General features: G+C 34.2%; 1 protein-coding gene across 1 annotated transcript in view; it reads right to left on the minus strand.

Annotated features, from left to right (window-relative positions):
- The window catches only part of LOC106128269 (Ecdysone-inducible gene E1), a 29812-nt gene that overhangs the window by 1181 nt on the left and 10611 nt on the right, over positions 1-18020 (minus strand). Inside the window, exons 2-8 of the mRNA XM_013326577.1 lie at positions 12327-12471; positions 4315-4446; positions 1590-2273; positions 1306-1511; positions 928-1027; positions 404-551; positions 25-150 (exon numbers count right to left, since the gene is read on the minus strand). Of these exons, the coding sequence (XP_013182031.1) occupies positions 25-150; positions 404-551; positions 928-1027; positions 1306-1511; positions 1590-2273; positions 4315-4446; positions 12327-12471 (1541 nt within the window). The remainder of the gene's footprint in view (positions 1-24; positions 151-403; positions 552-927; positions 1028-1305; positions 1512-1589; positions 2274-4314; positions 4447-12326; positions 12472-18020) is intronic.

The following is an 18020-nucleotide window of genomic DNA, read 5'->3' on the forward strand; positions in this document are numbered from 1 at the left end:
TACTAGTAAATAATTATTAGTTACCTTGATTGTTCATTACACAGATGTGGTGGCTCGTCTGAACCGTCTTTGCAGGAGATAATCGCGTTGCAGAATTCATACTCGGGTAAACACTCGCCAGACCCGCATCGGAAAGTATGACGCGGGCATCTGGAAGAAGAATGAAAATATCAATATACAGAAGTCCCCTGCACTTCTATACTCGTAGGTTAAGTACCATATCGAGATGCATACAATAGGTAATCCTTAGATCATGTGCGAAGTAAATAGTATCAGGTGTGAAGTAGATATATCACATCACATCTGCTACTTTTGAATCGCAAATCTGATTTTTATAATTGTTGGGACGTTAGTCGTTCATAAGCTAGGTGCTGATTAACGTTTGACTTAAATAGCTCCATACCCCTTGCGCTTGGTGGCCCTGCAGTTTTTCTCGTCCTCACCGCCGGGGCATTGCAGGCTGCCATCGCATCGCGCTGCACGCGACACGCACTGACCGCCCGGACCGCCGCAACGGAAAGCGTGCATAGGGCAACGCTCACCCGCACCATCTGAAGATGATTTCACAACATTATGTAGGTTTAGGGACCTCAGTCAAACAATACCTGCAAATAAGGATGCATCTGGGAAAGAGGCAACACAGAATCGTAACAAATCATTATCCGTAATCAATACCCAATTTTTGTTAATGTAGTAATCAGGGTATTTTGTTAGTGTTATTATTTGAGTTATTTTCCAAAATTTTATTTTTAAAGGATTGTTGAATTTGTATTTCTTTTTGCGTTAAAAACTTCGATTAAAACTTTCAGATTACAACCTGACTTCAGTTTGTGTTTAGTAAGCGCTTTAATAAAAGTAAAGAAAGAAAGAGAGAGTATTTGTGCGCAATCGGATGAATCAGTGCGTAGATAAATAATAGTTAGCGACCTTTCCCGCTGCCTTCGCATTTCTCGTCGGAGCCGTCGGGGCAGTCCTTACGGCCGTCGCACACGAAGAACCAGCTGATGCACGCCCCAGTTGAACGACACTGAAATAAATCGGACAACTGTACCAGTTTTTTCAAATAAAAGTATTAGAGCAATAAAATATAATTAATAACTGTCCCTTTCTTTTCACCAGTTAAGCTGTCATAATCACAAGAAACAAACTTTTAAATAGAGCGCTCGAATTTTTTTACTATAATCAAAATCGATGATCATAAAATTACAAGGTAGGCATACCATCAGCAAACCATTTACGCCATTGGTCTGTCGTTTACCTAAGTAAATGAAACCCCATTTTGTTACAGTCCCCAAATGTTCTTACCTGGAAGGTACCCGGCAAACATCCTCTGTTTCGTGCCGAACACGCGGATGTCGAGTTGGTGCGGTACGCGCAATCGCATCGCTTGTTTACACATTTGGAGTACACGTCTACTTGATGGCACTGCGAGTCTCTTATACAGGGCATGCCTAAAGATGCTGGCCCAAGGTAAAACACGGAGGATACTTCGGCGCGAATACGGTTCTTATCTGAAATCGTAAGTAGGTATTAAAATTTTATTATTTATGTGAATTAATGTATAATTACTACAGTTAAATTAAGCCAACCTTTTGATGAAGATTTTTTTGGATGTCCACCTTTGAAAGGCTTAACCGAACTCGTTTGTTGTTCCTTTACGCCTCCGCTCTTTTTGTTTGCTTTCTTTTCTGTGGTCGGTTGTGTTACCACTCTGTACACAGGTTGGTCATTTGCATGCAAATTGGCTGTCATTTCTTCGACTCGAATTACTTCACTGTGATCACCTTCCTTCCTATTTGCGACAGGCATCTGTTTTACTGGTTCTAGTGTAGGTGTCTTTATGACCGCTTGAAGCAATGAATTGCCCGCTTCTTCTGTTGTTAACACATCATTTTTGCCTGGAATCGTTGGTAGCTTACTCGGTTCAACCTCATCAGAGTCAATTAAGTCACTGAGAGGTACAAAAGTTTCAAGGGAGCCTGGATTTATAACTGCAGGTAAGTTCAAAGTTTTTATTGGTGTTTGGATATTATGTTCAGTTTCTTTTGATGCTTCAACGACCAAAGGTTGATTTATGAGACTTTGATCGATGACCACTGCCTCAGTGGAGAACGTTGGTATTTTCTGCGTGATGCATCGGTCTCCAATTTGTTTGAAAAATATATTGCACGCGCACCGTCCGAAAAGATTTGGGATTACGAATTCACAATGACTCTCTTTATCCCATAAGCGGCAATGCTCATTGCTATAGCATACATGGCTTGGAGGAGCGGCTGGAATGTAGTAAATGAAAATGCTTTTAGTATTGATTTGTAGTGATTTAGAGACACGGCGATATCGCGTAATAGTGTGATAGCACCGTGATTATAGTCGGAGAAAACGCCATTAACTATTTTAAGTTGCTATTTCTCGATAACGCTTGCAACTTTAATAAATTCCTTAATAATATGTCAGTCCATGTACACATTACACGCTTTGATACATTGACCTACTCTAACCTGTTCTTTATTAAACGTTTTAATATTTAACCAAATATAGTTTCAGGGGCGAAAAATAATAGTTTTTTGTTCCTAAATTATATCTGTTAAATAATTACTAAATATAAAATCAAAAATTTTATCAGGCCAAACTATGATTTCTTTTAGTTTGACTTCCTTCGTATAATAAAGCAATTTAAAATAATCGACACAATATAAAACACAAGTGGTAATATGATTAGCTATTATGTTATAATCTAGCACAATGTTGCAAAACACGCGAGGATCAAGATAAACTGGTTCTTTCTTTACTCTGAAATGTCTTAATTTCATTGCACGATATTTTCTTTTACTTTAAAAAATAAAAATATTTTATACGGAAGAAAAAAGTAGACAGTCACTCGACTAACTGTTTAATGAAATTAGCATTAATTACAAGCATTTAATATACAGATGTAAATACTTTATAGTGGAAATAACCGGTGCAAATTGTAGAAATTCTTACAGTACCACACATTACTGTCAGTTATTTTCTACCGATCTAGATTTTAAAATGTTATAATGCGATGTCGAGAGATACCTTAGTTTACTTCGTCAAACAGTTAAGTTGTAGTCACACAATAACATAATAATAAAAGCGTTATGGTTAATAATAAGAGCGGTTCACACGAGCGGGCGTCGGCGGTTTCATCGCTACAATTGCCTTTTTTTCTTCTCACAAACGTGAAGCAATACAATGCGGAAATTATTATCATTAGGCGGCGTTTACGTTTTTAGAAAAAAAGTCTGGTTAACTTATAGAAAGAATTGCGTTTTGATGCGAGTCGATGTTTCAAAATTATTTAAGAAATAGGTATTTTTAGAGAGCGTCGGTGGCTCAGTGGTCAAGCACTTGACTTGCAATCTGCAGGTCCTGGGTTCGAATCCCGCCATGTACCAATGTGTTTTTCGATTTCCGATTTACATACATATGTACATTTATCCGATGTTCTTACGGTGAAGGAAACCATGGTGATGCAACCTGCACATATCTGAGAAGAAATTCAAAGATATATGTGAAGTCAACCAACCCGCACTTGGCCAGCGTGGTTGACTATGGCCTTTAACTTAGAGTAGGCTCCAAGCCCCTCGGTGGGGAAGTATAGTGAGCTGATGATGATGATGAGGTGTTTTTAGACATTATTAGTTAGAATCATTTATAGCTCGTGGCGCGCTTTCGTTACCAAATCATTGTCAGATCGATTAGTGACGGGATATAACTGTTGATATTTTGATAAGGCTAATGTTGCGCTGTTACACCGGCACAGTGTCGGATTTTCTTCCCAACAGTATGGATTTATAAATTGAAAAAAAAGTTTATTAACACTTTCGAAAATCATTATCTGAAAGTATTAAGTAAACACGACTATTACTTAACACTTAATTTTCGACTTTCTTCTTGCTACTTCAGGAAATTATTCGCCAAGTTAACTCATTTCGATACGGTGCATTATACAATTAGTGACGTAATCAACGATAAGAGTATAATAAAATTATGGTTAACGAATTAAATTAAGCAAAATAGTATCAGAAAAATTATTATTTTAAACAATACATGTACGTGATTTTAGTTTTTTCTTTGACATAAATAAGGTACAGTTACACGGACGTATCCGTTAATTGTTATTCTAGACAAAAACATTTATATTTTACTCTAGCGTTAAATGCTTATAGATCCAAGTTAATTGTTATAACACGGCAAGTAAGCATACCTATTGTGTCCATACAAATCGTTTCATATTATCATAATAAAGAGGTAATTTGTATGTATAGTGTAATGTAATATATTTAGACTTACGAGAAAGGCACGTATGTTTTCTGAATTGTAAATGTCCGTCGGTGCATCGACACACGCCGTCGAGGCAGGCGCTAAACGCCACTTTGAGGGTGCACTGCTCTGACACGATGCATTCGGAGCCCAATAACGTTGCTGAAACAAGGGAAATTAATGAATTATTCTATTTAAACAAAAGACAAATTAAACAGCATCCTTAAAACTTATGTAAACTTGTACAATAGGCACATTCAATAACTATAAAAGCTTGTTAAAATTCCTCTTTCTATCCTCTGATTTTCGCCTTTGAATTGGAATAGGCTTGACTTAATTTAAAAAAAAAGCACCACATAAACCTACTCATATGATTAAATTAGTACTTAACACCTTTATATGTATATATTTATGAAATACATAATTGTAATTGAAAACAGTTCAATTATTTTCTAACAATCAAACGGGACTATTCACGATGGGCGTAGTCTGTCCATTACAATCCTTGTCAATGTGAAATGTAGGCGAACCGTTTAAGATCGTAGAGTTCACGACCCTAGGGCGGACTTGACCCAATTCAGTTTCAAGTTCACCGTTGGCTCCGTTTGGCTCCGTACCGGGCGGGGCTATTAATTTGCATCCAATGGACGTAATATTTCCGCCGTCGCTTAACTGGAATAAGGTTAACGTGTGCCCACATTCCAGTAACGATATGATCTTTTTCTTTGATGTGGCGATGCTCTAAAATGTACTTTTGTAACTTGACTTGTAAAGTTGTCACTTTGAATCTAACAGTAAGTCTTCATAGCATTCTTTCTTCCACTGTCTTCATCTTATATTCTTTTCCTATTACATCACAGTTAAATGTTATTAGAATGTAAATGACGACATTTAAATCATATCTAATACGTCACGACAGACAATATGATGAACTAGGTGGCGCCCGCGACTCTGTCCGCGCGGAATGTATTGTTCCAGACTATGTTCTTCATCTGTGCCAAATTTCATGAATATCGGTTGAACGGTTCTGGATATATCCATCCATCTATTTATCCTTTCGTATTATGACATCAGTAAAAAAAATAGAATAATGCTATTAAAAAGGTTTACTTATTTGCCTTAATATATTTTAAAGTTTTTATATTATTGTATACTAATTAATCGAAATTTTATTGCAAAACACATTCTTATTAACAACACCAAGTTCCGGTTCTTTAAAAGAATGCATTCGAAAGTTTGCATAAAATGTTTATTATTTAATGGCCGTATAAAAAACTGTTTATCTACATTGTGTCAATTACGACAAGTATGTAAAAACTCTACTACCGATTAAAATGCCACCATTTTAAACTTAATTTACCTTTTTTATGTTAAGTCTTTTTACATCCCGTAATATACATTTTAAAATAAAACATTTTTCCGTCATACGCGTAACTTCCGAACAATTAATGAACGTCTGCCCTCGTTATTATAAGCGGACGTGTTTGTATAAAACGTGTGGTTGATATATTAAAATATATGTTCTTATTATACAATAACTAGCTATTAATCAATGATCAAGCGTGAAAGTTCCTCGTGTGTCTTGTGAAATTGATTTATACCGACAAATTAGCTTCAACGTTGTCTTCTATTTAAATTTTACGTAATTAAGTAGAATTTATAACAATCTTGTCATCCGTCTTCCGTAAGTGCGAAAAGTGGTTTGCGGGAGTACGTTTGGCCACGCCAAATAGTCCCTGGTCTCAGCCTGCCCCTTTGGGTTACCGGCGTGATTTGTGTGTGTGTGTTGTAACAAACCACACAGAAGACAGGCGTGATGTGGAAGCAATTCCACGTTTCGTTTGATGAGTGTGCGTCCCGGAGGCCTAATTTAGTCCTCTTACCCTTCCCACCCTTTTTCTTATAAAGAAAGGATGGGAAATAGAAGTGGACTTTCTGGATGAGAGGATGCATGGAAAGGGAAAATATTTTCATTCTGTGTATCCTCTCCTCCGTCGAATAAAGGTAGGCAACGCATATGCAATAGCGTATGTCTATGGGTCACTTCGCTGTTTCAGCGATTTCAGGTGGCTGCTCGCTCGTTTGCCTCCTTTTGATATAAATAAAATCAAATGACAGCCAGTAGCGTTCAGATTAGTGATTTCGTTTTGCGTACATAATTTTATTACCGAAATAGGTATTACTTATTACAGAAACTGATAGAATGGCTTATAAGTAACACTGCAATTGTATTCAAAACTTTTTATGTCCCTTAAATTGTCTATTCAATTCAATAATAGAATGACACATAAATCCCAAAACACAGATTAAAAATGAACATTCGCGTTTATTAGATTTGGCGCGCTCTGACAGCCATGAAAAATGATTCGCGTGACTTTTATATTTCCAATCGCAACGATTTAATCTGCGGCCTATTTCTATAAATGCTACGATCGATAAGTTCAATCGTCTTCGCTATAGAGACGATGTTACACTTTAATCGTTAACAATAGAATTTTGTTGAATCAAACGATTATCGATTAAATAGACGTATCGAGAACTGGCACGATCAAAATACGGATTTAAATAAAAATATTCAATGTCAAGGTCTGGCCGATTATAAGAATTTGGATTACGAGCAATTACATTCAGATCATAGATTCTATTGGCACGCAAACGTAATAAATGTTTGATCGTCTTAAGTATTCTTGGAACGTGCATTAAGGCAGATTACTGTAAAACTACATATATGACTAAGAGAGTAGTACTTGGATAGCCTTTTACAGTCTGTGGGCCCTCTATCTCTATAACGGTTACCGTCTCGTGAGCCTTAAATCACCTGTTCGAATATTAGATATATGCGTATAACACGCCTATGCAATACGATAGTGTAATACTCGAATGCAATAAGTTGTACTTTGTTTGCCCACGTCTCTGTTTCTAACTGCATTTCTTAGAACTGGCATTATAATTAACAATGTGACGTCACTTTTACTGTTATTGTTTAATTTAATTGTAGACATGTTAAGTTTAAGACTTGTCGGTTCGTAAAGCTTTACGCGTCATAAACTCAGTAAGCTTTGTAACTATCTATAATTTAAAAAAAAACAAAACCGACTAAAAATAATAAAATTATAGATTACTAGAGTTCCAGTTGGCCGAAGTTTCATTTCGACTAAATATTCGTCTGAAATTGTGTCATAATAAATTTTTAAATAAAAAAAACTTACATGCATTTTGGAATAATATTTAAGATAATATCTTCATGTGTTGCGAGAATCCAAATATAAAAATATACGATACGATTATGATAAACATTAAAATGGTTAAAAATGTCGTCGACGGAAATATTTTTTACAAAATAAAAAGAACAATAATTATTTACCGTTTAAAATTGCCACGCTTTCGTTGGCCTTATTTTTGTCAATGTAACCATATCACTGTTCTTCATTTCTCGACATTTGAAGCAAAAAATAGTTCCAGACCTGTCTGGGTAGTGTACAAACAAAACAAGGTGTATATCAATTATGAGACTCACATATCTTTTTTGTTTTTGCTCATTAGTGTCAAAGATCGTGTATTTCGTGGGCCTACATTGCACTATAACACAGTTCAACTTTTTTCATCTGATCTGGGTTAATGGACGAACTGTACCGTGTTCGGGGTGATGCTGTCATGTTATACTTGCTCTTGCGATCTTACCAACACGCATATCACTCTTACTTTGCGTTCACACTGCTCTAAACTTTTCATTAAACATGTTTCGATGAATAAACATACGAACATTGTTAAAAGTTTTTAAAACTTCTTTTACATGTAGCGATATTTCGATGGTCGCAAGAAAAATGTCATCACAACTTGACATTATGATAATAAAACCAGTCACCCGCGACTCCGTCAGCGCGGAATAAAAAAACAAACACTATACGTAGCCTATGTTATATTTGTAAACCAAATTTCATCGAGATCCGTTCTGCAGATACCTTTAAAAAGACATCCATCTAAACATTCGTATTTATAATATGACTAAGGTTTCCGCAGACTATTAGTACTGCACACAATTAGTAAACTTTATTACGTAAAATAACTATCCACCAAACGTTAACAGTACAATAGATAATTAAGGAAACTCTAGATTTTATTACATTCTTAATATAATTTATCGAGATACGAGTACTTTGATTCGTGAGAACAATTAAACGGAACAGTTCAGAGATTTGTTTACAATGCAAAACTTTCTTTTTTAAAACAATTGTTTAAATTGCAAACCTATTATATATTATAAGCAAAAATGTTTGTCAGAAATCTTATAAAGGAACACAGACAGTGATAAACTTTGAATTGTGTTGTTATCTGTTAGTACGCGGTCACTACAAGATTGTATCTCAACACCCTAACAACTAAACAAGGATTTATTGGTGCCGGTCACGATTAAACTGTGGAGTTCGCAGTGAATCTGGTCAATTGTGCCTTTTTTGCTTTAAGTATAGATTGTTCAAAGCCTCTTAACATAAGTCACAATATCATACGTAATCAAGCCTCTATAAATTCCAACAGATTATTATCTCAACATATTACCAAATTATAAACTGAAGAGATTATTCATAACTAGCAGTCGCCCGCGACGCCGTCTGCGTGGAATTAAAAAAACTTAATATTGCTCTGCATCTTTGCCAAATTTCATCAAGATCCGTTAAGCCGTTTCGGAGATACCTTCAAACAAACATCCATCTATCCAAACATTCGACAATTTCTAAATTGTCGAATAGTCGTTATAAACACCAAATGTTTGATTGGTAAATATAACTTTAAGCTTACTTTTCATCGAGTATGAAAGACACGATCAATCTTTACCAATCTGCAACATTATTAAAAATATTTATTTCTTTATTTTTTGCTATACCAACATATAAATGTTTCCATTGATATGTCAGCGATAATTACAACTTTCTGTAGCTGTCGACGGTCGACTGTTAGATCTGTTGGAACGGTACGCGGTGTCAGTTACTCTGATGGTATACGATGATTGCTCACGGCTGGCGGCTGGCGGATGGCACACTAACCACTGCCCGACTGACTGACAACGACTGACACTGACGACTGACAGACACTGACAGCTGATACATGTCGAGACACATGTTGCCTATTTTGCTAGAGTATACCGAACTGTCTATTTTAAATGCTAAATGAGTTTTTAGAATTAAATCTCTGAGTTAAATAATTTAGTTATTTAGGTGCCGAAATCTTTCCATATCACAAACTACAATATGCGTTTATATATGGTTCATATTTCAACTCGAAGTTCCCACAACTTTAAAGTTACAAGAGTAATTCTTAGTTTGTAAGTAAAGCGTAAGGTCATGAACACTTTTTAAGAAGACACTGACCGTTTTATTTCACAGAAAACACAAAAAAAAAACGAAAAGAAAGTGTGTGCTCGTCTTAATATAATTTAAATGTCGCAGTTGTAGCGATGACACCGGTCTTTCGCAAAAATTGTAACGCGAAATTATAAAAGAACCGTTGTACACCCATGTACTAGTTGCTTGATTCGGTCTTTTGTTCTGAATAGGGTGAAGAAAGTGCGCCGAGCGTGGGATTATGGGACGATCGAAATAAAAGGATTTGATAACGTCGATAGCATCGCATCGCAGACAATTTAAGCCAGCTTCGTGCATTTTGGTGCTCTGCAATCTGTGCACTTTGTCTACAATATGTTCTCATGTTTATATAAACTGAATACTTTACGAATACTGAGTTTCTTGAAACAATTGGATTTTATCCTCATTATGCTATCAAATATGACTACAATATATTTTTCGTTTTACAAGCTTACATCAAAAAAGCTCAGTTAATCTATTTTACATATCCTCTACCTTGCAATAAATGTTCGCATTTGGCAAGGTTACAAAGTGCACATGTAAAATTTGCTACGTACATTTTCATATAATACTATTAATTGAAATTTGAATTTTGTAAGGTCAAATGCCATTTGTCTATAGGGTTCCGTACCTCATAACAAAAAACGGAACCCTTATAAGACCCTTTTTTTTTAAAGAATTACTTAGACAACAAAATGAAAATAATAAAGAAGGAATTGTATCTACATCCTAACAAACTATCTAATATAAGTTAAATTAATAAAAATACAGTGTATAAATAGGTATTTTTCTATCCAAGTAAAAAAAAAGTATATCCAGGGCTTAATTTACCGCTGCTTACTTGATTATAAATCACCGTTAGATACTTAAAGATGTATTATTATATTTCCGCGAACGGATCCTATGCAAATAAAATAATCTGAAGAGAAATGAACAAGCAGATCTCTTACAGCGCACACAATAGCTCACATTGATTGCTCAATTACAAATATTTGAAATCAGAAATCAGCAATAGCAAAATGGAAAAATCACTGATTAGGAGTATTGAATGTTAGTCTATAAAAGCAATATGATTTTGCATTCAGATAGCAGATTAACGGTCTTATTTTTATACCCTATTTCAATAGTTATGTATTTTTTTTAAAGCATTAACACATGCAAACATTATAAATCTTACTAAATGCGTATGTATAGATGGATGGGTGGATGTTTGAAGGTATCTCCAGAACGACTGAACGGATCTCGATAAAATTAGGCAAACATATAAAAGATAGTCTGGGAGAACACATAGGCTACCAATTATGTTTTTTTTTAATTCCGCGCGGACGGAGTTGTGCGACAGGTAGTAAAAGTATAATTCTTTCGAAAATTCCCTTCTCTTAATACAGCGGAAGTTTAGAGATCCCATGTTCATATATAAATATAAAAATAAAGGTTTGAGTTGATAATGTCCAAAAATTTATTATATACGTCTTTCGTTGTTGTTTGCGATCGTTGCGTCCTGTAGAAGTTATTTCTTTGTCGTTTGTCAAGTCTTGTAGTTCTTGAAAACAGTTTCGTAGAAGTGTAAAAGTATGAAAGTGCTTATTTTTATGCAACAATCTTAAAAGCTTACTCTCTTGTTTTATTTTAATGTAGAGTTCAAACTTACAAACGAAAGAATTTCTTCAAATAATTTCGATAATTTTTTTACCCAAATGATTGGAAAGCGAAATTCTTTGAGCGTAAATACAATTTTTTTTTACATAAATGATGACAATAGTTACGTCGGATATTGAGAATTAAAGTGAAAGTAATTTCTTAGGCTGACCGCAGACCAGCGTAGGTTGCAAGGCTCTTTTGTCGGCAACAGTACGCCAATGAAACAAGTCGTAAAAATATTTCCATTTACATCTCTAGCTAGCAACGCTTTACCACCGCAGATTAGGGGTTATTGACACAAAGCATTGTGTGTATGTTACATGCACTGGGTTTTTAACTATTGCAAATTATTACAAAGATATGTCTGATCAGTTTCCAATGTTCTGTAAAAATCCATCCTTGGGATATTTTTCCAAGACTTATAGTTGTTTTAAAACTAACACCATCTTTATTCGTTAGAATTACAAAAAATAGAATAACTCACAATATGCACTAAGAAATTGTATTCTACGGAAGCGATCCAGACAAAACCTAGTCTAGTCTAGAGTCACCGTGGGCGTGAACTGCGGATCGCGTGAAAACGAAAAAGCCGTTTTTGTTAACAGAATAATTACCTATTATACTAATTCGACTGCGATTGCAGCTGATTTAGTAATACACATATTTAGCAAGAACAAATCCACCTCAGCAGAGATATATAACATTGTAGTTTTTCTACATTTTATTAGTTATTAGTTTAGTAGATATATAGTTACCAGAAAAGTGTGCTTTAACATACTTTAACACACGCCTGATACCCAGATGGGGGGGTAGTGAACACGGATCTCCATTTGACTCGGTCCTGACACACCTCTCTCGCGTCTTTTACATACATACATCTACGCATACCGACCTTATTGAATATTTCATTGATGTAAACGGTAAAAGTCCGTCTATTGATAAATATTGTACCTACGTATATTTCGGCATCATAATTTAGATCTTTTGGTAAAAATGTATTTTTTGAACATCCTGTAAACGGAATGTGACTAGGATACTTACATTCAAGACACGTGTAGTTGTCAACTTGGGCGTAATAAGGTTGACAAGAGCAAACTCCTTTGTCACAGTGAGAATTTGAAACATTGCACTCGGCGCTCTTCCGACAATGCGTGCCGAGAGGACCACCGCCTTCCGCTATTGTGATCTGCAAAGAAAAAAACAAAAATACGTAAAAAGTTGGGAAGAAACTTGGGAGCTTTCTTTGGAAGTTTTTTTGGGAGGGCGTTAACCTTTTTCTTTATTTTTGCCAGTTTTTATAATATATCTATACGGCAGCATATTAGCATTGTAATACAGTATTTGTAAAGTTTTTCAGAGATTTTTTTTAAAATTATACTTCCACAGACGATTGACAAAAGGACACGGAATGAGCAAACGATATTAAGACAGTAATTACAATTAGTTGATTGTCTCAAAGTTAAAAGTCCATTACAGAATGTTAGTCCTTCTCATTTCCATAAATAACAATGCTAAAACATCAAGATACATACTTGATGTAATATCGTCTCTTTATGTGCGAAACGTTTGGTAGAATTTACCTCTTGTACTTTGTCCACCGATTACCGGTTCTAGTCGTACAAGCTCCTTGAAACACGAGCTTCCTTATTTATGTAGCTAAGTAAATTCTCGGTTCTGAGCTTACAACAAATATGACATTCAGTACTAACTAAAGTAGCTTTCGCGACAGGGTCGTTCTACTGGTTTCAGAAATTTAAAATTAAATAAAAAATCATTTTATAATATATATTTATGACTTTATTAAATATAATCACGAAAAATTCATAAATTTGTTCGGAGTTTTAGATTTTAACTTTTTTTATACGAAAACTATGTCAACCAAAGGAGCAGTTTATAGAATAAAAAAAACAACAAAGTGATCCTATAAGGGTTCTGTTTTTTTTCCTATGAGGTACGGAACCCTTAAAACATATAAACACGTGTATACACGGTCTTTACCTTCATAGTTTTAACAAACTTATACCACTTCTTACTAATAACTTACTTGATGGTACTCGTAGTTTTCGTTTTTTGTCTGTTTTTACAATTCGCACTGGCTATTTATAAACATTTAAAAAAGACAAAGTTCTTTAACTTAAATGTTTTACGCGACGTCCTTGACGCAGACAAGTTTTACGATGAAATTAAACTTTTAAGGTAGACAGGTATAACTGATTCTCGGTATGCAAATTGTATAAAGAAGATGGACGCCAATTACTAGCGTACAAAGTTGTTGATCGTAAATCAAGCCTGGATCTACAATCAAGTTGTTGATAAGCAACTATAGCAATAAGTAAAACCCAACCTATCAGACGCGAAAAAAAAAATCGCCCCCATATCGATACTGTCGCATACTTTTGAACCGTGAAATTTTTGCTTATTTTTGTTTATCAAATCGACGGCCCCTAAGTAAACTTAGGTAACTGCAAAATATATTTTTTTCCAGAAGAACGCAAAAATATATATCATGTCTCATGAGTTCTATTTATCACACAATGATGAAAGTTACTATAGATTTTTTTAAATAAAACTATCGATAATATTTCTAACGATTTTCTTATAAAATCTAAAAGAAATTGTTATTGTAAAATATCAACCTAGAAAGCTTTGTAAAGTAATAACCATGTGATATTTATTTTGTTCCACATACTAAAAACATCATGGTTTAATGAGTGCATTCGAAATTTCGAATAATCTTTTCTTTTAAGTAGAATAGACAATCTGGGATATATTAATGAAAGGCATTAAAAATATCCATGCTAAAAGTGGTCCTAGTACTAGAACCGGTCTAGTTTGCACACTAAAGTGTTAGATCATAGTTGTAAATTGCTATGACAATTTTAGTTGAAGCGACGTGTCTTCGCGTCTATAAGGATGTCCGCTGAGCCCACGCACGAGCGAGTGTTACACGACGTGCTAATAATTATCCTATGTTAAGACATTTTTGTAGATATATTATAAACTGGTTGAATTAGTTATTTGTTTTATCTTATAGATGGATGGATAGATGGATGGATGTTTCTTACAAGGTATCTGCAAAACGACTCAACGGATCTCGCTGAAATTTGTCATAGGTATGTATAGAGCATAGGCTATATAGAGAGCATATAGAACAAGAACATAGATGCTATTTAAATGCAACGAGGTTGGAAACAGCATTCGATCGTTCTATTTTTCTAACTTCTTTTTTTCAACAAGGTATTTTTTTTTAAATATTAGCAGATTTTTTTTGTAAATTTACTAATATTTCTTTTACCATTCCAACTAAGCTTTAGGCTTGTACTATGATATGGTTTACGACAATAGTCGAATGGCGGGATTCGAACCCCCGACCTCACGACCGGAAATCCGTACCCTTAACCATTAGGCTATTGACGCTTTTTAAATATTTATATTTGTACATAGCAAAGGAACACAACCGCTTTTGATTATAATTTTATTTTCGTATTTATAATCGATGATTAAATAACAGTATTTTTCAACATAACCCCGCTTGTTCAAAATTTGGTATTCTCATAACGTCCAGAATAAAAGGAATACACGATTTTATTTGTTCCCCATCTGATGATATAAAATTTTTATGAATCGTTTCAGTAACGTCGCACGTAGACGACGAGTATAACTTATTCAAGCTCTGGAAACATGAAATTACCCATAAAGGAACAAGGGACCGCCTTGTACTTCTTTACATAATTTACGAACCACTTCCTTTCGTAGTATTCACAAAGGTTCATATATAGAGCTCTTTGAATTTGAATAAAGTGATATTATTACAAGCTACTATATTCTTTTCCTTTTTTGCTTATGTAAAGAAATGTAAATTAGGAATTTATTGCATAACTATTGAAATATTAGCACAAAGCTTCACAGTTTTCTAAATTTTTTTTATGATCGATTGTTTACCATATCCAATAATATTGGCAACTACATAACAGATTTTATCAAATATGTTCCTTTTAAGGTTCCGTACCTCATAGGAAAAAAAAGAAACCCTTATAGGATTAGTAGGTAGTTACATGTTTTTGGGTTGCGAGCGTTAAGGGTGGGTCCTTAACGCTCAAGCGGCCCTGATAAGGCGGTTTAACCCAAGATTATGGAGCTGGATCCAAAAGATCTAGCGAGGCGTTGGAGGGTGGCGGTTATGTTCCGAACGGAGATCCCGCCTCCGCCCTTGTTAGCGCCGGTGGCGACCGCCGTTTTTATTCGGTGCAAGCCCGACATAACCACCTTTGTCCCCTCAAGGATGGTATGCGAAAGGCATTTCCCCACGATAAAAAAGGTAGTTACATATTATCTACTTATAATCTTTGTAACAATTTCTCTAAGTGTAAATATTGAATGTTATGTAAATTGAAAATAGTACAATGGCATATAATATGTTATCGGTACTTATTTGATTCACATTGTTAATATTGAATGAAGTAACGAAAGAATACTTTATTGTAATAGAATAAACTAGCTGTCGCCCGCGACTCCGTCCGCGGGAGATTAGAAATTATATAGTAACCGATTATAAGACCTATTGAATATGCATATAAAATTACAAAAAAATCTATCAGGCTGTTTCGGTCGAGTGTGGTAACAAAGTGACACGAGATTTTTTTTTATAAGTTTATACTTAAAATATTTTTATAACACTATAAAAAAAATATCGTATAAAAAGTAATCGACAGTTTTGGTATTATTTTTAAAATTTTGTTAACTTGATAACCCAATTTTCAACCACACGATTTTGTCCTAACCGCGATCTTGTTTAAAAGCAATTGTCGAAGTTCAAACGAGTAAATGGTAAAAAAACCGTTATATTTTTATGTGGACTGCGGTTTATTTTGATTGGACGTAATCTTTAATATGTTATCACAACATAACAACAACCGTTAAGAAGTATCTATAAGTTGCAGACTAAATCATCAGATACGGAATATAGAGGTATTCCTCGTATTGAATTCGATTACACATATTATATCCATTGTTATTTATAGGCATTGAATTTAAATTCCTAGAAAGTATCGCTATTTGTCTATCAGATGCCATCAACAGTTTGAATTGTTCACTTTTCATTATTGCATAGTTTTCCGCGTTGCAAAAACATACGGTAATTGCCACGTTTAGTTGTAAATGTGTTTAGCGATAAGTAACAAGAATGTCATGATTACAATCAACCAGAAGGAGAATTATTTAATGCGGTAATCATTTCTTGTTTGATTGTTCATTGTATTCGTGCTTCACATTTTTGTGCATTCAATCTAATCATGTCTTTTATTACGTTCGCTGCGATATATCTTTATTTATCTAGCCGTTACCCACGACTCCGTTCGCGCGGAATTAAATATTACTTTATTAGTAGTTTATATTCAGTATTCCTGTCGAATTTCATAAAGATCCGTTAAACCGTTTGGGAGATACCTTCGAATTTCTAACAAACATCCAACCATCCATCCAAACTTTCGCATTTATAATATTAGTAAAATCTATCTTTGTGCTGAGACATAAAACGTTAATATCAACTATATGTTATCGAATTCATTTAATAATCCTAGTTGTTAAAGCCCGACTGATCTTAACTGTATTATAACGAAAATAAACTATTAAAATCAGTACTACTTCGCCATAGACAAGGAGGTAATAGAAATAACATTTGATATCAAAATTTCAAATAAGTAAAAGCTCTTTGAAAAGTTGGTTTAAAATAATATTGATTACTTGACTACAATACTTTGATCTATTTGAGAATTAATCTTAAGTCCTTCATTTTATTAATTAGATAACAGCGCGTTGGTCTAGCCAGTGATGGCGTTAAAGGTAATCGCCCCGAAGCGTGTGATAGCCGCGCAGCAAATGAGATGAGAATTTTCCCATTACCATATCCGCGACACCGTAACATCGGCATGAGGAAGGCTCAGGTGACATTTATTGACCATCTATTATATATTACTTTTGTAAGTATAATTGTTTTGGATAAGAATACACAAAAAAAATTGTTAACATATGCTTTGGACTACTATTAGTGCGTAAATAATTAAAATTTACATCTAGAAATTAAAAATAAAGTATTTTTTTTAATGTGATTTTAATGTTTTACAATTTTTTATAAGCAATATTGTCAACAATTACCGGCACAATGGGATGAAAACAAAGAAAGAAAAAAGTTTAACAAAAAAATATATTCCATAGATTTGATTATTAACTTTTTATAAACTGTCCTAAACGATTACTATTTTCATATATAAGTATCTCATAATGGATGGATAATATTTGTTAGTATAATAATTATTATAACAATCGTAGTAAAATTTACCCGACATGTCCTAGGTCTTTAGTCCCATCTTATTACTCTAGGAATTTTATAGCAATCAGTAACAAATTCCGACCGCATTCTTCCTATGGGATCAGGATATTAAGTTTCCATGTAATGACATACGTATAAGTTATAAAAATATTTATAGACTAACTTTTATTGCATATCTTCAGTTCAATCATATTTCTTTCTCTTTGGAATATTTCTTATGATTAAAACCGATACATTGTCATGAAAACTTCCGCAACTTCTAAGCGTTGTAACAGACTGCGTTGAACCATGTTCCATGTTTTAAGTTATTTTAAAAGTAAATCTTAAAATGTTTACTTAAACCAAAGAAGGTATAAGTTAACAAATATTTACAACTCGGAATGCAGTTTTCTTATTAGTCAAGAACG

This window comes from Papilio xuthus, unplaced genomic scaffold (genome assembly GCF_000836235.2).
Source record: "Papilio xuthus unplaced genomic scaffold, Pxut_1.1 DF828780.1, whole genome shotgun sequence".
Taxonomy (NCBI): Eukaryota; Metazoa; Arthropoda; class Insecta; order Lepidoptera; family Papilionidae; genus Papilio; species Papilio xuthus.